This window comes from Tyto alba, unplaced genomic scaffold, assembly GCF_018691265.1.
Source record: "Tyto alba isolate M040663 unplaced genomic scaffold, T.alba_DEE_v4.0 Super-Scaffold_27, whole genome shotgun sequence".
NCBI lineage: Eukaryota > Metazoa > Chordata > Aves > Strigiformes > Tytonidae > Tyto > Tyto alba.
The window spans coordinates 17,884,135-17,905,291 of record NW_024881301.1 but is presented as its reverse complement, the minus strand read 5'-3'; the positions used below and the strand labels follow the sequence as shown (position 1 = coordinate 17,905,291).

At 36.4% G+C, this 21,157-nt stretch overlaps 1 protein-coding gene across 1 annotated transcript in view; it reads left to right on the top strand.

The window, feature by feature from the left end:
* Positions 1-6,706: 6,706 nt before the first annotated feature.
* The window catches only part of RTTN (rotatin), an 89,140-nt gene continuing 74,689 nt past the window's right edge, over positions 6,707-21,157 (top strand). The window contains exons 1-10 of the mRNA XM_033010691.2: positions 6,707-6,785; positions 7,514-7,701; positions 8,314-8,512; positions 10,309-10,398; positions 11,524-11,602; positions 13,007-13,121; positions 13,616-13,766; positions 14,693-14,858; positions 17,183-17,364; positions 20,951-21,066. Of these exons, the coding sequence (XP_032866582.2) occupies positions 6,755-6,785; positions 7,514-7,701; positions 8,314-8,512; positions 10,309-10,398; positions 11,524-11,602; positions 13,007-13,121; positions 13,616-13,766; positions 14,693-14,858; positions 17,183-17,364; positions 20,951-21,066 (1,317 nt within the window). The 5' untranslated portion in view covers positions 6,707-6,754. The remainder of the gene's footprint in view (positions 6,786-7,513; positions 7,702-8,313; positions 8,513-10,308; positions 10,399-11,523; positions 11,603-13,006; positions 13,122-13,615; positions 13,767-14,692; positions 14,859-17,182; positions 17,365-20,950; positions 21,067-21,157) is intronic.

The following is a 21,157-nucleotide window of genomic DNA, read 5'->3' as shown; positions in this document are numbered from 1 at the left end:
GCCCTATTTAAGCCAGGATGCAGTTTACACTACAATATTTGCCTCAGTAATTTTCTCTTTCTTGTCCTTTCCACCTGATGTGAATCTACAGTGTTTGGAGGATGCAAGCCCTGTGTGTGAGCTGCAAGCCACCTTTTGTTTGTGTGGTGAGAACCACAGAGCCACAAAACCATAGAACGGTTTGGGTTGGAAGGGACCTTAAAGATCATCTAATTTCAAAACCCCCTGCCACGGACAGGGCCCCCTTCCCCCAGCCCAGGGGGCTCCCAGCCCCGTCCAACCTGGCCTTGAACCCTTCCAGGGAGGGGGCAGCCACAGCTGCTCTGGGCAACCTCTGCCAGTGCCTCACCCCCTGCACAGGGAAGAACTTCTTCCTTACATCTAAGCTAAATCTGCCCTCTTTCTGTTTAAAACCATTACTCCCTCATCCTATCACTACACTCCCTGATGTAGAGTCCTTATTCAGCTTTCCTGTAGCCCCCTTTAACTACTGGCAGGCCACTATAAGGTCTCCCTTGGAGCCTTCTCTTCTCCAGGCTGAACAACCCCAACTCTCTCAGCCTGTCCTCATCGGTGAGGTGCTCCAGCCCATAATTCTGAGGAATGTGGGAGATTCTTGAAAAGACAGAATGGAAACAGAATCTCATTTCCTGTTTCTTTGGCACAATTTTGGGTTATTTATTATTTCTAAGGGAAGGGTAACACTGAAGAAAAGTATTAAATGGGAAGCATTCAGCACTGGCTTCTCTTTCTTCTGTAACTCAGAGACTCTGAAGTAAGTGCAATGGTTAATTACCAGATTAATGGCCAGACTTGTGAATATGACTATGTGGCTGAGATGAGTAGGGGTAATGACATTAGTTTGGAAAACTCACTTTCTGAGGCAAATAAAGACTATTACATAGTTTGCAGTCACTATTATTACTAATTAACAGTAATAACATTCAAAGTTATATTGAGCTCTATTAATGTCACCCAAAGTTTTTACAAGTCCATATATTAATATGATACAAAATTACTCCATCAGTATATTAAGAAGAATTATTTCCTGTTTTGACCTAGACTTGGTAATTTAATTACAGTTACATCAGAATAAAAACAAAAATGTCATAATGTTGGTTAAAAAGGAAATATCTTCCAAATCAAATAAACGATTACTCAAATGTTTTTATCCTTTGCAGTGATGTACGGTATTAGTATTAACAGCAAAGAGTAACCCCTATGACAATTTAACAGTTATCAATAATATGTTGTTTTCTAGCATTGTAGACTATCTTAAGATGTTTAATATTATCCAAGCAATAAACTACAGAAGAAGCTTCTTTTAGAATAAGCTGTCTTTATGAAGTAAGTGCATTAAATAATGCACTAAATTAGCTAAAAGCAGTAAAGTGTCTTGCTACAAACTAAAATGCTAGATGCTTTAATAACATCAAGGGGCTTATCAGTGGTTTATTAATTTTAAATGATATAACTGTAATTTGTTTATAAAATGGAATATATATGTGGTAATTATGCACCCTCTGCCAGAAACTGTGTGTAATGAACTGTGCCTCCAAATAAAGTAAACTAGTTACATACGTTAAGCATTGCCTCTCTTTCTGTGAAGTAGATGCAGATACAATTCATGGCAGTTTAATCCAGACATTTTGGAAAAAAAAAACCCAAACCCAAACCATGCCATCATTCAGCTTAGTTTGGCTTTATGTTTCTGAGGGAAGAAGGTGCTTACTACCTGTGGAAAAGTCATTAAAAATCTGTGGGCTATACCTCTCTTTTGAAAGGTTTGGAATATGACAAACGCTGAAAGCAGGAGGCTCTTTTCAGAGTTGTAAAGTCTAATAACCCTATCTGTCTGCATTCCCGAAGTCGTATTCCTTTTCTGGTCCTGGTGTATTTCCTTTGCTGGGGTCTAAATTCACACATCAGAAGAGAGTAAGAAATGTCTTACCAGGGGAGACAGGTCCAGCTCTCCCCAGGTGATGACCACGACACTGCTCGGGGAGAGCTGCTTTCCCCAGCCCGTCTGCCCCATCCTGCCCAGAGACCACAACTGCTGGGCTTTGGAGGGTCACTGGGCACATCCCTGCCTGCATCTCTACTGTCTACGGGCCTATCCTCCATTAATTCACCTAACCTTTATTTTGGGTTTACTGACACTACCTGCATTGGCAACCTCTTGTGCCAACAAATTCCATGAGCTAATTACCTTTGGTGTAAAAATGTGCTTTTATATGTTTTAAACAAACACCATGGAAGAAAGATTTTTCTCAGGTTTTTTAAAGTCCTTTTCTTTTGCAGTATAAGGTAGACATTTATATCGATATTGACTGACTCACCAAATATAATAATCTGTATGAAATTAAATTATCTAGCAATTATTTAGATGCAAGTATTTTTTCTGCACCACTCTAAGTCAATTACATATCTGTGTATGCAATTTAACATAGAAGATAGATCCAGTTAAATGGAAAATAAAAAAGGAAAACAGAGAAATTAGGAAGTCTCACTGGAGAAGAAAATGTAAACAATAAATTAATAATATTATAAATGAGCTTCCAAATTTGCATTTGCACTGCTGCAAACATAAACATTACTAACATGTACTTAGACTGGATATTATGTACCTGATTTCGAAGCAGTAAAATTCAGGAATTTACATTAAAGCACCTGTTGGGATCTTGTCACAAGTTTTAAGATAATGCAGTAATAAAATGTTGTTCCTGGCTGTAGAAAGCACAAAGGAAAGTATTTTTATTCATGCAATTCCACTGATTTTTACAGAAAACCTTTACAAGTCTGCTATCACCCTACTGATTCTGAATACTAATTTCAGGAATCTGGTAGTCAGTTAAAGCAATAAACATACAACTACTTCATATGCCCAGGTTGTCTTTACTGTGCATGTGCAATAGGTCCAGTATGGACTGCATATATAGGTAACCAACAGCGTTTTTTAATTTTAGACACCAGTGAACTTTTTTACCAATAGGAACTAGTGAACAGAGAAGGATGGGAAAGTTGGGGGTGACGGCAAGCAAGGAAGGACTTCAGGGAAGGAATTGATACTTTGGACTGTGAAATGAATCGAGAGGCAGATTGAGAGGATGGTAAATGTATAGAGATAATTTTCTCAGCTGGGGAATTCCTCATCTAAACTTTCTTGTCCATTTCTGCCTCCTTCCATTCCCAATATTCTCACTCTCTTTGCTTTACTTCCTTACTTTTTTCAATCCTCTTTCAGCTGGAAAGTAGTAAGGTTCATTTTAACCATAGTAGTCACTGGTATCAGTGCATCACAGTCCCTATTTGGTGTTCCCTTCAGAGGCGCACCTGGAATTCATGTTTTTCACATCTGACATGCCCCGATGTTTCTTCGTAAGGTTGCTGCTCTTTCACATATGTGAAGAGCTAGAGACAGGAAATTCATGGAGAATTAGAAGTTGCAACAATTAAGCTCAGAAGTACAGTAAGGATACTATCGAAAATGGTATCAATACCCTGTCAGATAGTCTTTGATATGTTGACCTTCAGGAAACTGTAGGAATGTAAAAGGACAGACCTTAAAAGCAATAAGGAAATGAAAAAAAAAAAATATTGTGAATAGATATCTTTGAAAAAAGAACGCAGAGACATTAAGTCTTCATCCTGCAATGAATGAATCACAGAAATGATAAATAAAAGGATACTGAAAACTCTTTAAAAAAAAAGACTTTTCCCGAGTTCTCTCTCTATGACATTTGACCAAAGGGAAATTTGAAAGTCACCGAGCATCCCATATTGAAAGTGATAAAAGACAGCTTATGTCAAAAAATCTTCACAGAACCATGAAGATTACAAGGCCATCTTCATTTGTGCACCTGTTGTTACATGCAAAAACTTCATGAGCATAGACACACAACAATGTCCACTATTTGTTCACTTATCATCAGTTTATTGGGACAGAAGACAACTGATACAGAAGAGATTAAAAAAGTTCTTGGAATTACAAAAAACAAGCTTGTGAGGAGACAGGAGTAGGCAGCTCTTTAAAGTTCATCTTATGTAGAGTGCAGTAAGGAAGCAACAAGGGATGATGTAAATGAGATTCAGTGACTAATTTCCCCAGTGGTGAAACTCCTACACATTTTGACTGCAGATCAGTAAAAATATACATGATAGAAGAGACATCCATGTTAAATAATGCCAATGGAGCATGTCACGCTGGCTCCAGAAGCAGTTATGGGAATGTGCAAGCTAATGGGAACAAGCAGGTAAGGGGGAAAGCAGAGGCACTAGTGGGAGTCCAAAACAGGAGATGCAGACACAGAGGGAATCAGCATTCCCAGTAATGAGAGACTAGTATTCTCCTATTTAGGTTGTCTCACAGTGCCAACAGTAGTTATTGAACCCACCCACCACCTTTTTTTTTCATTTTTAATATCGAGTAAAAGTTGTGGGATTTTTAAAAATTATTTTTTATTGAGATATAAACTTTCTCCTTAACATATCATGCCTCAATTTATAACAATGAAAATCTGATTACTGGTGATCATCTTGAATACCAGTCTTGAGCCACGATAGCATAAAATATATTGCACCAGCTGATACAGCCTGCTCCTGCATCACAGTTTTGGGTATACAACCACCCCTTTTCTGGTCTAAAACAAGAGCAGAAAAATTGAAGCTGCTCTTTAAGGTTAGGAATATTTTTTAAATTGGACTTAATTAGGCCTTCAGTTAAGAAAATCTGAATGAAATGCCCGTGCTTACAGTGCAGGAGTATACTAGCAATGGAGAGTGCACGTGCCACGCATCGCATGCATTAGCAACAACTCTGTGAACTGTTTGTGTAGCTGACATTTCAGACACTGAAGACAGTGTAAGAAAACCTTTGTTTTTCTGATGCAATATAGATTGACCGTATTCAAAGACATGAGAACCTGGGTCGAACAGTCCTATAGATGTGTGATGCATCTCTTCCTCCTGAAGAAATGTTTTTTATTTAGCTTAGTTTGAGAAATGACTGCTACAGCAATTCCTTCTCCTTGATGGACAAATGACATACAAATCCATTCTATTATTGTTGTGAGTCTCATATGGGGTCTCATAAAGTTCCCACCAGTCCTATTTGGGGAAATGTGAGCAGCCTGGTGAGCTTCCAATTAGAGCTCTTCATATTTCATTACATGACATATCGTGCACAGCTAAAAGGAATTTTTACTCAGTCAGTGTTGCTTCTTTTGTAATATCTCTTGAAAAGCACCGATAGATCCATGTGAGTTCAGCCTCTTGTGGAAAAAAACCCTCACTACAGCAATCACAGTACATTTATAATTAGCTTAATAAAGTCCCTTTGTTATACTGCTCCCCAGGTAGAAATACTGTCTTGCAAAATGATGGATAGTTCTGAGTTACAATTAAGAATTTAGTACAACCTTGATACAGCAGATGGAAGACATTAATGGAAGTTTACTGTGAAAGAAGAGCACAGTGATGGAGACCAGGGTGAAAAAACAATTAGACATAAACTGAGAGGGCAGTGACACACATCCTTTTGGAAATAATTTGCATATAATGTACTGCACTTTTCACATTTTTGTTGGGTGCTAATAAAAATGTACTTTACCATGCAATACATGATATAAAAAAAAGAAACCGTGAGGATTACAAGGCCAGCTTCTTTTGTGCACCTGCAGTTACATGCAAAAACTTCATGAACATAGACACACAACAATGTCACTTACTTATCCACCTGTCACCAACTTATTTTTTCCAATTATAATGTCAAGCACAATCTTTCATAAATAAATCAGCCCTCTGGTCAGAGGACCTATGAGGTACAATGCGTCTTTACTGCACGTCTAAGAAACTCTGCTTTGTGAAATTGTTTTACATTATAAACAAAGCAATGTAATTCTGGAGCCTAGGTTACATAAAGAAGAAAACTGAAGCCCCCTGATGATTCACCTCCTACTTCACCCCCTCATCCCTTTGCTTCACACGAGTCAGGGGGAGCTATTTCCAGAGTGCTGCCAGACGTGTCAAAGAAACAGCAAATACTCAGCGATTACTACAAACATAAATCATTCACTGGCTTCCAAATCGGGTCCCGTGTGGGTACTAAAGGATGGAGGAAGAAACCCCTTTCCTTTTAAATTTCGTGCCTGGGCTCAGACAGAAAAAAAAAAAAAAAAAAAAAAATCCTATCTTCGCAGAAGCCGGTGTTGCAAACACGCAGCGAAGAGTGGCGGCACAACTGCAGACAGGAAAAGCCGCCGTCCCGCAGGTGGGCGCAGCGCTTCGGCCCAGGCGGCACCGGGGCAGGGACGGGACACCGGGGGGGGGAAGGGACACCGGGGGGGCGGCCGCAGCCCCTGCCCGTTGGGGACCACCGCTGCACTCCCCGCGCACGCCGCGCTCAGACCCCAGGCTGGGAACACGCAGATTTCCGATCGGCGCGACGGGCTCGCTGCTGCCGCCCCGGGCCTGGAGTCGCGCCCAGCTCGGGCCTCTCCGCCCCCCGCCCCCGCCCCGGGCGGGTGCGTGTGCACTTGGCGCGGGGCTGCATGGGAGTTGTAGTTCCTCGCGTGCTCGCCGGCGCGCCCCCCGCGCCCCGCCGGGGGAGGGGAGTTCCCAGCGTGCTTCGCGAGCGGCCGGCAGAAGCGGGAAGGGAGGCGGACTACGTTTCCCGAGGTGCACCGCGGCCGCCGTTGGACAGGCGGGGCCTCTTGGCGGCGGAACCGGCGCGGCGGTTGAATGCTGGCGGGGAGCGATGGAGTTGTCGTCGCTCGTCAGGAAGTTGGGTAACGGCCCCTCGTTCCCTCCCGCGGCGCCGGGCCCGGCTGCCCCCACCCCTCCGCGGGGCTGCGCGGGGCCTGCCCCCCGCCCGTGTACAGAGCTGAGGGGAGGCTTCGGCTGCGGAACGGGCCCTGGGAGCCCGGCTGCTGGCCGGGGAGGGAGGGAGGGAGCGGGGGGCTCCTTCCTTGGTGCCCGCGGAGCGCGGCTGCCCCTGCCCAGCCTCCGCTTCCCCTCGGCCGCCCCACCCGGGCTCCTCGCCAGTTTTCTGCTTTCCCGCTCGGCTCCCCGCTGCAGACGTGGAAGGGACGGTGGTGCTTCCTTAGGAAGTGCCGAAGGCTTTCCCCTTGGGATACGGTGCCTGTCGGTTCAAGGGGCTGGGGTAGGCTTGCGTCCGATTTTTGAGTGAGGCAGCTTTCGGTATCCACGATACATTCTCGTGGAGGTTTTCAGAATTTAGTTGTGTGCATCAAGAACAATATCAATCCTCTTGTTTTGCATTTAGCACCAGATTGTACCAGTATATTTCATAATTCACTGCTTTACACCATGCAAATTTACCTGATTGCTTACTGCTGATGAATACCATCATATTTGTCTTCCTGTTAAGGATAATACTGACAGCATAAAAGCCAACTTTTTTTTAATAGGTTTTTGACAATATTCTCTTTGTTGAAATAAGAAATAAGTTATGTCATAATTTTATGTTTTTTTTTAATCCCTTTTTTTGGGGCAGGTCATGAACTGGCAGAGATAAGAGAACGATCTCTGAAGACTATTCTGTTTAAATTGGATCATAACTTGATTTCGTATGCTGATCTGGTCTATGAAAAAGTGCTTTTCCTTAATCTTCTGGAGTGGTTCAATTTTCCGGTTGTACCAATAAAAGAAGAAGTACTCACTTTTGTGAACAGTTTGGTCAAGGTATGACATACTAACATTTGTTTGTATTTGAACTATATATATTTAGAATGCTGAAGCTAACTAAGTAAAACTGGACGTTATTTGGTTTTGTAGCTCCATGTAATGAGATTTTAGAGTGTTTTACAAATACAGGAGTAATAAAGCCAATATTTGTAGATAGAAATTAAAGCAGTTTGAGTGACTTGAAAGAGATCAGATGGATAGCTGAAAAAAATTATTATTTTCTGGGTTTCTACTTTAGTTTCTCTGCTTCTTCAGTTTCTCATTGAATGTTTAATTTCTTTGGGGCATTATTTGCAGCTAAGCATTTGCACTGTTCCTGGAAAGTAAAGAGTTGAATAGTGGTGCAAGTTCTTTTAAAGAAGTCGTGGAAACATAGCAGAAATTTTAGAGATCTCAGATTCTTTCTTTCTTGTGTTTTAGTCATTAAACAGCAGCTATGCAGAGGAAAAAAAAAATCCCATCCTTGATACTGATGGATGGCCTAAACAAATAAAGACAAAATATGACTTAAATTTTGATTACAATTCTTTCTTCCCCCTGCCTACCACCCCCCCAAAGAGACCTTGATGCTCTTCGGACTAACTTTGTCAGTTATTTGTTCTAATGTAGCATCCACCTGCTGCCCAGGAAATGATTAGAATTGGTGCAGTGGAATTCTTCTCTCAGCTTCGCCCCAACTTGGATCCAAATTTGCAGGCCATAATTGATGGAATTGTGGACAGACTGTTCTTCCTTCCTTCTGGACCTCCTTCTGGCTCTGTATCAGTATGTTATCAAACTCTGTCTCAGCCTTCAGTAGATCAACCAGGTAAATTACATGCTTGGAAGTGTGATTTATTTAAGATGAAAATAAAGTAAATGAAAAGTTTCTCAGCTATGAAAAGCTGATGTTTTCAGGAATAGTAGGTGAATTACTACTTGAGATATCAGTGAAATGTATTTTAAGTGGATTCTGCCAGAGAAAGTATGATCTTTGGTAAATCAGATAGTGTCATTCCTGTAATGGAATTATCTGCACAAGAAAATCCTGTTTGTAATCAGACCTTCTCTGTCCATTTCTTCTGTGTGTAATATCTGTTTACTATAATGTAAAAAGGGCTTGACACAGGAGTAACTTTTAAGGACAGCTTTATGGCAGCAAGTGTAGCATCTTTAAATGAATCTGTAATTAAACCAATATGCTTTGTTGGTTTTCTTTGCACAGTAGACTTTACCTTTGAGAGCAGTTAAAATCTTAAAAAAACAAAACAAAACAAAACCCCCCAAAAAAACAAAAACAAACCCAAACCAACAAAACCCATAAGTGATCCTAGTGGAATGATTTTTGAAACTACGTTAATTGTATGCACTATCTGCTTAATTTTGGATAAATATTTATCATAGAAAAATATTTGAGCTTTGTTTAAAATTCCGTATTATGTGTGAAGTGCTATTACTTGCTTCTGTTACCTACCTTATTATCTATGTTACAATGATTTATAGTCCCTCTTAGATATAGTCAAGAAGTAAACCTATGTGGCTCTCTTCTGCCTTAAAAATTTTAGCACAAACGATAGAGGAGAAAATTACATACCATGGTGGAGGTCCTTACTTCATCCTCCTGGTTCTTGTGGGAAGACACTGCTGTTATACTGTATGGTGTGGTAATTGTCACACCTCTGTCACTCGTATTGTGCAGTTTTCCTGTGGTTTCTGCAGCTTGTCTACTGCTTGGAGTTTTAGATTGCTAGAATTGTGATGTGGTGTTTGGTCATTGCTCATTGCTTTTTTTTTCCATGTGCCCAAATGGGGCAGACTTTGATCCAAGATTGCTATAGTATGGGGGAATAATAGAATAATCTTTTACATATACATTCTTAAGCTAGATCTTTTTGAAACTACCCAATTGAAGTATTGTACGTAATTTTTTACTTATGCTATAGATTGTATACATGTGTGGATTAAATAATCTTAATGCTTAGTAACAAGAGTGTTGTATTTTTCTATTTCAACTTCAGTTGCTGGGAAAAAATGTAAACCAATAATCTGGGCATTAGCTAGTTTGGTCCTTTGACCCAGATGTTATGTTCTGGAGGGGTTGCTTTTAATGTTACATACCTTGTGTATATTTTGTTATACAGTTTGTGTACTAATTACATGTATTTAATAATATACGTATTATATACAGGGGGGACAACTTTTCAGATGACCTGTAAAGACAGCAGTTTTGATAGAAAAAAGTTTTAAGTATTTAAATTTTAAAGGTTAATTTTATTACTACGTAGGTAGATTAGAGGAAAAGATTTTTTTGGCTGCCAGTTCTCCATAAGGCAATACATCTTGTGCAGTTGCTTTTGTTATTGCTTGTATGCTATGCGAGGTAGTGTAAGAAAATGGAAAAAAAAACTTTAATTTTTTTACAAGCATATTCTGCAACTGTAAACATTGACACACTCTTTTCACTCTACTTTCCTGATCATCTGAGACTTTTAAATTGGTTTCCTTAAGTTAAAACTCAAGGGCAAAAGGGAGGCAGTTCAGAAAAAGCATGAAGATAAATTGAGTTTTGCTTTTGGTGTTTTTTTAGTGTACATTTTTTTTAAACCTACCCTTTATTTGTTTTAGTTCAGCCTCGAGAGGAATTAATCAGTGGATATTTTTGTCAAGGTAGAAGTCATCTGTTGCACTTAGAAGTACCTCGCAAAAGAACAGTTGGTATGTGTAGTTATAAAAATACTTTAATTATGGAAAGTGTTTATAGTTGTAATTTAGGTTAAATTCAATTACAAGTATTATTATTGGCTATTCTTTTTCCTGTTGTTCTGTGAAATATAGTATCAGAAACTACAATTATAATGCTTATAAAAATTACATTCATCTTAATAGCTCTTTTCTAGTAAATAGTTAGTGTAACCCTTTGGAGTATGTAAAGTATATTAAAAATATGCTGTAATTTAAAAAATTGTTTGAATTGCTAGTGCTTTTCAGAAGATCTGTGTTTCATAATCAAAAGTGGCTGTTTCAAGTACCTTTTTATTTCAACAAAACTTAGTCCGAAGTACCTTTCTACTTTTCAGAAAAATAGATTAGGTGCTTTAGAAATCTTTACCTTCTACATAAATTAAAAGCAGTGTATACTTTTATTTTTTGTCAGAAAAATGATATGAAATGTTTCATTGACAAACACAGACCAATATTACTTTGATTGTACCGGTATACTGGTAGCAGTTCACAGGAGTGTCATATTTAGCATACAATACAGTACTGAGAAATAAACTTCAAAATATGACTTTGGAGTTACTGTGTGTAAATCGTTAGACTTTTTTTTTTTAGCAGTGTATCAGCTATCTTTAGAATTTCACAATAATTATTACAAACTTTAACTTTAAAAATATTTTTAACTTATGTTAGTTGAAAAGTTATGTGTCATAATTTAGTAACAACTATAATTTCTACTCCTTTAAGAGTAAAATCTTGAGTTCAGTTTTCCATTTTTACAGATCATGATAATAAATATTCTTTAGTAGCTGAACGAAATTCTAATTTGATTGAAAGCACAAATGGGGGATGCACTACTCTTCCACTAATGGTGTGTTTTCTATTTGCTAAAACTTTCTTCAATAAACATATTTCATTTTGATCTGAGATGACCTTAGTATTTTTTTGATATTGCTGAAAATGCTCATTAGAAGCACTTGAGTTTGTGCAAGTATATATTTAGTAAAAGGTATTTCTGTTTCTGATAGTATATAGTTCATAAGCTTTTGGCTTTCTCATGGAAATAAACAGTGTAATACTTCTATAAACTATACTCCAAAATATCTGCTCTTATTTTTGCAGTGAAATGCTTGAAATTTTCCACGTTTCCTTGGCTAACTTTGACTTCAACAGATAGACATGTTCTTTCATCAAATGAAAGGTACAGTAATAGAAACATTACAGTTTGCTTGTAGTTTTTATTGTCCTTGGGTAAGAGTGGTACTAAATTTCTCTCCTTCTGCATCATTAGACCGATCCTGTATATAATCTAATGAGTTAATTTTTGATAAATGATCGTACAAGCTGTGCTGAATTTGAGCAAAACAGATAAATGATGAGTTGTATTAGGACAGGTTTTCTGTTAATGTCACTCTCTATTCTTTGTTTAATTCAGAGTATATTTTTTTTTGTTAATGACACTTCAGTCTATCTTCTAAGTTTCTCAAGTGGATCAAAGAATTCATTCAGTTAACTTTAGAACAAGCTGGAATAAAATCATTATTTACTTTACGCCCACAGCCTCTTGGCAGAGAAATCAATACTTTCAGTAGTACCTTAACTAGGTTTAGGTCGATAAGTTTAAGTACAATGCCTTACCTGGGTGTTGAGTCATGCAGATCATCTTTGTTTTTAACTTTAATTTAGAAAACCAGTGTTTGATGGGGCCTAAGGAAAAGTTCTGCAGTTGGGATTCCTTATGAGTTGGCACAGAGATGGGCTACATTTCTAGTATAGATAGCAATGCAGTATTATGGACTGGACTATTTAGCAAGTCTATTCTAACTGTAAGCTTTCTTGTAATAGGTTTTCATGGTTTGTGGGTTGTTTTTTTTTCCTTTCCTTTCAAAAGATCTCTGAAGCTGGAAAATCTCTTTAATATTTAATTTCCTATATGTCCAAGTCTAGAAAAAGAACACAGATCCTTAAAGCTGGACATGTTTGATTTTTTTTTTTACAGTAGTTCCAAAAACAGTGGTTCTGAAACAATAAAACTAGAAATAAGTGAAGTAGAATACCCGAAATACTCTAATTATTTACTAATATACACATTAGAGAATAGCTAATTCATTTCTTTCTTTCTGTAACTTCCCACATATGTAATTCGATTGCTTTTAAGCTATACATAAACAATAGGAATGAAAGAAACTTTCTTACTAGTAAAAGATTACTTGCTGTATACCACTGAGATAATCACTAACTTCACAGGGAATTTTCAGTCTTTCATATCTTAATTTCAAATTCAGAATCAATAAACTTATTTCTCTTCTGGGAACTTAACTTTACTTGTAGTTTGATAACACCCAGAATTGAGTTTGTTCTTTATTGTGTACAGAATCATCATACCTAAGAATAATTCAGTGTATTCCATACCTAGGAATAATTCAAGTGTAAAATTTGTATGACAATAGAATTACAGCAATTTTTCTTTAGATTCTTCAGTGTTGTGATTATAACTTTCTTGTAAAGACTTGTTGAAGCTAATGATTACCAGTTGTGTGTTTTTTTTTGGTTTTTTTTTTTTTTTTGGTGTCAATACATATTTAAATATAAATTGCATTTTTAGCTCTTTGAGAAGTAACAACCACAGTTTAATTTGGAGTACATGTGAGCTGCTTCAGGATGTGATTATGCAAGATTTCCCTGCTGAGATCTTCCTTCAGAGGCCAAAGATTGTACAGGCAAGAATTCACATAAAGTTTAAGGTTTTTATTGTGCTATGGTCTAAGTTCTGCCAAGTAAGAGTTGATGTAAATGATGCAATTTGTTTCTAAACAAAAGTTCCTTTATGTAAACTCTAGATGTCTAGAAAATGGGACATCAGCTATATATTGTGTTTAGAAAGTTACTTGGCTGTAGTAACATATATTGCTAACCAGTGATGTTGTGAAGTAATACTTTGTTTCTCCTGTATAAGATAAAATTGTATCACTGTCATGCACAGCCTCTAATGGGCCTCCATAATGAAAATAGTGACTTTATTGAAAATATAATGTGGAACTCAGCTTTTTACTTGGGATTGATAGTCTTGCATTCAGTAACCAAAAGGTAGTTAAGCCTATTATTCTTTGCAAACATTTGTGAAGTATATTTAGTGCAAGACTCTTGCTGATGTGGTTGTTTGTGAAGGTACATTCATGTTCATCTACCAGTGTGGATGGTTTTGTATTTGCAGAGCCTTTTGTCGCTGCTAAACCTGGCTTTTGGAGGGGATGGAAGGCATCAGTTAGCTTTGCAGGCTGTGTTGTGCCTGCAACAGCTGTGCATCTTCTTGAGAAGCAGACTTAACTTTCATAGAGATCCAAGTTTTTCTTCCACAGAGCAAGGTAGGTATTTTTAAATATTTGAAATACTGTTGTGTTTTCTACTGCAGGTAAGATTGTCTAAAATGATTAAAAAAAATAAAAAAGCCAATCCACAACTTAATAGCGAATGTAGTCTTTTGAAACTACTTTGCTAAATGATGGTGTTCAGTACTATTCACGTTAATAAATATTTTTGGAGTACTTGAATATGTATTTTAAAATAATGCATTTTTACAATTTCCTGTGATTCTTCATTCATCAGCTTTTCCCAGTATCCAACTGTTTGCCAGCAGGAGAGGGATTTTTAACTAAAACTAAATGAAAACTATAAAATAAAAGTGGGCAGAGTTTCAGAGAAGTTTTCAATCTATTAGTGCTTAACAATTTAGTTACTAATTTCGTGAGCTACGTTATTTTTTTCTTTTTTTATTATTATGATGGCTGAAAATAGTTAAATCAATAGGGCTATTTCACAATGTTCTTAATGCTTAAATTTTGTAGATTTAATAGTGTAGATTAGTTACGATGATATTAGTTATAATGATTCCTGTTTCCATTTTGTCAGCTGAATTTAATCCACTTCATTTCTGTAAATTGGTAGTCTGGTTCTCTTCATAAGATTGCCACTATATTTGGTGTCTTAATAAATGATACTGGCTCTTTATACTAATTCGTTTATAATGTCAACAAATAGAATAGCCTTAGTCAGACACTACTGCTTGTATTTTTAAAACACAGGATTTATGATTCAACTGTAATTTTCAGTGTTTTTGCCTTGGAATTGAGTTTCCAAGCTCTGCTACTAGCCGGTGATAGGTTGTCCTAGCTTGCCAGTATTTCCTTTTCTCCATAGCCTGCCTTAGTTACTTTTACCATTACTTCACTATGTAGTATCCTTCAGAATAATATTCCACTAATGGGAAGTATATGATTTGTGTTACTTAAAGGCGCAGCTTCCCAGAATTCATCTATATCTTACTGTCAAGAAGCAAGAGGTCCTCCTCATTCTCAAAATCCCTCACCTGGAAGTAGTAGCCCTCGGCCATCTGTGATTGGACGGACAGTTCAGCGTCCTAGAGGAGATGGTCAAGATTGGGATGCAGCATCTTCCAGGTGAATAAAATAGGAAATAACTTCAATTAAAAAAGTATTAATATAGGATTTAACAGTTCTTTAGGTGGTGTTCAGAATACATAGGATCAGTTTTACCTGATACATTCTGTACCCAACCAGTATTTTTAACGAAATCTCTTACTATCAATTATTATTGCTTGTGCATGTGTTTGTAAGACAAAGGAAAGCATTTATTCCGACTCTTGCTATAATGTCAGGGATTTTTCTTTTTCTTCAGCAGATGACCCTGTAAGTTCTCTTAAGTTGAATGGCCATTCCATAGGTAACAGTGTACAGTATTGTCAAAAATGCTATATTGTATAAAGATTTCCATTAAAGTCTTTAAACTTTGTTTTTAAATCTCACAACTAATTTCAACTATATAACATCTAAAACTTTGACTCTAATATGAAATTATGAATTGTCTACATACTCTCAAAACACTGAGGTTTTTGTGTGTGGTTTTGTTACTCATCTTGACACAACAGACTTAAAGTTGCTGTTCAAGAACCAATGTCTTTTAGTATGTGGGAATCTGAAATTTCTTGTGAATTCTTACTGTGTGCTTGTTGGTAGTTCTTTTGAGTCTCTATGGTATACTGACTTAGTGATTGAGTAACTCATATGTATTCAAATGCGATATTACAGAAGAGAACAGTTCACACAGTTAATTGTAAATGCATCTAGAGAGTCATTATATTAAAAGGTTATTTTTACTCATTTTAAATCTAGTATGTTCATTTTTTTATTATGTAACTACTATGTTACTGTAAATGAACTCCAGGTTTTATGCAATCTGGGACCTGACTGTTTTCCCACACTGAACAGTTAAAAGTTTAGTAGTAGCAGGTGTATATTGTGCAAGAGGTAGGGATGGCCTGGCTATCAGTGTAGTAAGGATATCTAGGTAAGAGTAAGCACCAGTTAAGGTGGTGATGAGACATCTACAAACTGGGAAGTGGTAATCTATTAAAAGTATTAAGGCCACGTTATGAGTTGTTCATGATGGTATGCTTTCATCTCCTTTCACTCTTTGTGCTGCAATAGAGCTGCTCGCTTCCCATGAATCCCATTTCTTACAAAGACATAATTTAGCCCAGAGACAGCATAAAGAAAAACATGGTGTTGAATAGAAAATATGATAGATGGAAATGACTATAGTGTTGCTCTGACATTGCTCATTTTGATACGGAAGAGCTGCTCTTAGTGAATTTTGTCTTTTTCAACATAATTGTAATATAAATTATTTGTTTATTGCCATTCTATAAGTAACTTTTCTTTTTCCTTATTCTTAAATCTTGAGACTCTTCAATCTCTCTGTTTGTCTGTTTCAAATTCTGCCTGGAAACTTAAACTTTCCTCTTCTGAATTGTTTTTATGACTGATACCTCTCCTTCCTTACCTTCTGGTAAGTGCAATCAGAACCACTACATGCTGGTGAACTTTTCTATTTTGCTAATAGTCTTCTATTGACCTGTTAAAATCAGATGGATTTTAAGTTAGTAATTGCTATTCTTTAGACATCTTTTATGTTTAGTTAGACAATATAATGTAACACAGCCATGCCACAATTCAGTTTCTTCAGCTTGCTTAATAATAAAAAAAGCAACCAAACAAAAAACCACTGTAAAAGTCATACAGATTTTTAAAGCAATTCAAGATTGCTAAATGTTATTTAGGATAAGAAAAAATATTTAAAAAGCATTTGTTCTGAGTTGTATTAATTATAATGCTGCCAACAGAATTTTATTATTTTTGAAAGTAGTTGAAATATATAATATAATAACTGTATATTATCTAGTATATACTTGGTTGCACTTAAGGCTTTCTTAAGCAAGGGAACATTTTTTCGTTTACAGTGGACAAGTCCTACAAGCTTAAACATAGAGCACACTTAATTTTCCTTCTAAGGATTCCTGTGGCTAGCTTCACAGAATGGTTTTAATGTAGTAGTTATAGTTCAGGTTGAAATTTGATTTAGTAAGTGCAACTGATTTTTCTCTTGCGATGTTTTACTCATTACATGTGTCTGTCTTCCAGTACACATCTCTAAGGTCATTTGAAGATGACTGCCAAAGCAATAGTCACTCACCTGTGATGCTACCAGTTCTGACATTTAAAAAAACAGCCAAACAAAATTCCCATCTTCCTGCTACAGTTGTGGATAGCAAAGATTGGGATGGAAGGAAGCATATGCATTAAGGAGGACATTAGAATACTTGATGCCGTTTTTAACACCTATACATATATAGGTTTTCTCTTGCAAAGAGTTACCTATGTCTCCCTTTTTTGTTTACCTTAATTTGTTTGTTTGTTGCTTTAAGTGGAAACAGTACTCAAGCAAATGCAAACTCCAGAATCTCTCTGCGTTCCCCACTTGATGTGGGACATATTGACCTACCAGATACTGAAGATGAGGACACTTTGGAATTACAGATGAAGCAGCTTAGCCTTCCTCAGTTCTGTGTTTCCATCTTGGAAAATGCAATACCTCTTCTAAGAACAGGTGAAAAAAATTTAAATTATTTCACTTGTGTATCCTTCCCGTCTTTAGTACAAACCTCTTCCAAAGTTGGTATTATGAGGTGAGTACCTTAAGTAAGAAGGTACATATGAGTGCCAACATATTGTAGCTCGTTATAGCCGTTCTTTCCTAGTGACTTTGTTCAGGTCATAAAGCTTGAATCTTCTGGTTGATTTCCAGAATTGCTGTGGAAATTACAAGTGCTTATCGCTGATTGTGGGGAACTAGTGGTAGGAAGAAGTAGGTGTGCGGTGGGAAAATGGTGTGGCTGGATGAAATGTCATCAAGAAGGTTAATAACCACAAATAACAGAATGTTTTCTGATCTCTTTAAGCATAGAGTTTTCTACCTGTTCAAGAAATAATAAACAAAAATTCTGGGAAAATGTTTGGTTTTATTGTTACAAATGCAGTAACAAATTATGTTTTAAGGAACATAAGTAATGATATTCAAGTGTCAATTAATGATTTTTATTTTAACTTGCGACAATTCTAAATTGCAAAGCCCTTTTGAAGGACAATCTCTTTGCTCTTAATTTGTCTAAAATAGTATTTAGTTGTAAAACAATGTCATTCAAAACAAGTATTGGTACATGTAGTAAGGTTTTCAAATATAGGAGCTGGAAATGTATATCTATCTATGACTACAATACTAGAAGTTGTTTTTTTAATATACCTGTCAACGTTTCCTGAGCTGAGTAGAAACTTTAACTTATAAAAATTGTATGCAATATGTATGAAACTACCATTTACTGTTGTTTTTATGATTGTTTATAACTTTTTATGACTTTCTGTCACAAAATACAAATCTACTTGTTCTATTTCACAGTAACATCAGCATTAATCTGGGTCCACAGGAAAATTATTTAATCCTCATTCTTTTTGGTAATAAACCAAACTAAAATGAATGAAAGTTTTGTTTCCCCTTTCAGAGTAGTAATATTGAAATATTAATTCTTCCCAAGCACATTCATGACTTCAGGCATATCCTGCACTTTTGTATTATAAATAAAAGAAAATTTATTTTCTATCTTTTCAATTTCTGGCTCATGTCACTTCAAATCTGCAGAGTTTTTCCATCTTTCAGGATTATTACTTTGCATCTTACCATAAATTAAAATAGTTTCATTTTCAGATGAAGTTGATCTGTCTTTGTTTCTCTTGCCCTCAGTATTTTTTACACTTTATAAACTCTACTAGATGATTTCTTCTTTCTTCCACTGTGCTGTAATGAGACATAGATTGCAAGCAAACTAATATTTTTATCATGTTCCCATTGATCTGAAATCCTGTGATTTGAAGGCACACTGTGATACTGTGATACTGTGAGACAGTGACACAGTAGCACACTTTCTCATGTGGTTATATTTCCTGAATCGTTTTCTTCAGAGGAATCAACAGGCACTATTACTAACATTATCACCTTATGTGATATATATGGTATAGTGGAGATTTTCTTCTAAATGTTTAGATTACTGTGTAAAGGGAAAACAGTAACCTTACTGTAAAATTTGTTTGGTTATATTTTACAATATAACATATATTTTAGTTAAGCTCAAATTCTGTTCCTTGTGGAGATGTTCATTGGAATTTTTCTTCCTTTGTGATGACCTGTGTTGTGAGTGAAGTAATTTTAGAAATAATAGTGGTGTGGTTTCTGGGTTTTTTGGTTTTGTTGTGTGTGTTTGCTTGTTTTTTTTTTTTTTTTGCTTGTTTTTTTTTTTTGCTTTTTTTTTTTTGTTTTTTTTTTTTTGTGATGTTTTAAGCTACCATACTTGCCTGAAGTTCAGTGTTGATACTACATGTCTTAAATACCATTATTTAAATCTGAACAGCAAAAGATTTGTTTTACAGTCATTGATTTTTAACTGTCTTACTGTGCACTTAGTAATAATGAACTCTTAGCATTTAGTAATTGCCACAGGTGTTGGGAAATGAGTATTTTGCTGTTTTATTCATTTAAGAGTATGGTGGAATGAACTTGCATGTCTGTAGATTGTGACAGGTACAGCAAAGTGTTGCAGATGTTATCTTTAGTTATTAACTTAAATATTTCTGAAACTGTAACTCAAAACAACCATTATTTAATACTTGCATTATAATGGAGAAATTTATTAAGTCGTCTCTCAAAGATTTGAAGCACAAAAATTTGATTAAGAATTTGAAAAATAGTTGTGAAGAGAGAAAAAGTGCTTGTGGAGTTTTCAGGCATACACTCTTCAAATTGGCGATGTTTTACCTAAAACAAATGGAAAACAGCACTTTGAGATAGATAAAAGCAAGCTTTCAGAAAGGCCCTGTGCTGTTCTGTCATACGCTCACTCAGAGCTGATCACTTAAGCTGCAAATTGCATGAGCTGTAGTTATTGTCACTACATACGTAGTCACACAGACACTTATGTATATCTTTTTCTTCAAGTATATAAACAAGGCTTCTACAGTGTGTAAAATCTACAAAAGACAAAGTGACAAAGAAATGGATGTTCAATCATAACAGCAGTAGACCTTGGTTTGTTTTTTTTCTTTTTTTTAAACAGACTTTGAAGGATGCAAAATTTTTATGGTAGTTACAAAATAAATAGGAAATTCAATGGTGCTGTGGGAAATCCATCCATGGTTTTAAATAGAAACATACCGTTAACAAGTAACTAAGCCAACAGTTGCACTAAATGAAGTATTTGCGGGAAACTGACTAGGGTTCTCTAGGATGCCAGACAGTTTTAACATCCTCTATTGTATGAGGTTGAAAATATTTGGTCTGGCTCCAGATATTCTGCCTTGTTCTTAATGAAACCTTCTAGCTTTTCACTGCTTCTCCTCCACTGTCTCATTATCTGCAGACATTAGGGGGAGGTTTATATAGGTAGTAAATGTAGGCTGCAAATGTTTAAGCTCAGACCAGGTTTCTTTGCGGCCCTGTGTTCAACCGTAAAACTGTACAAAGTATAAAAGTGATTAATAGACAGACCAGATTAGCCTTGCTATTAAGAGATACTGACTGAGTCAGAAGGAGTAATGAAAATAAATATCAGCCTAAAAACAAGGGGGGAAAATTGTTATGGAGACGAATACAAGTGGATAAAGTAGGTGTTCAGCTCCTCGCCTTTCAAAAAAATATCTCGAGCAAAATATTCTAGGAGGAGAGCTACTCCTGATAAATCAAAAATGTGGATTAACAAGAATAGGTAATGTGTATGGAAGACCTGTAACCTAACTGACTAGGTGGGGGAAATAAGTGACTTTATTCTGAACTTCAAAGAAGTCCAGTGATCAGATTTACAGCTGTAATAAAGTGTATGTAGTACTATAGGATTTAAGGAAATGTAGCCTTTTTTCAAGTGTATGATTTCTTTAATATCTTCTGTTGTGATTTTGGCTAGTTGTCTTTCGTGATTCAGAGCTATTGGTAGTTGAGGGCAGTTGGCATTAGTTTAGTAGAAGTGTATAGGAAAACTAAAGAATAAAAATTTCATATTTGGAATAATCCCTTGTTCAAAATGGTGTTTTCTGAATATCATAATATAATATATTGTCTATATTTGAGTTTATCCTCTCACTTGTATTCATAGGCAGTAGGAGAGTGACGATGGAAGTTCTTGAATTGCTTGTCGAAGACATGTTCCTTATTGGTGATTCTATTTCTGAAAATGTTTGGGAAGATGATAGCCTTTTTGCTTTGGAATTGGTAAGTTTCCTTAGGATTTGATCAGCCATATTTAACAGTCTGCTTTTATAAGCCTCTGACATTTTTTGCAGTGATTCATAAATATATATAA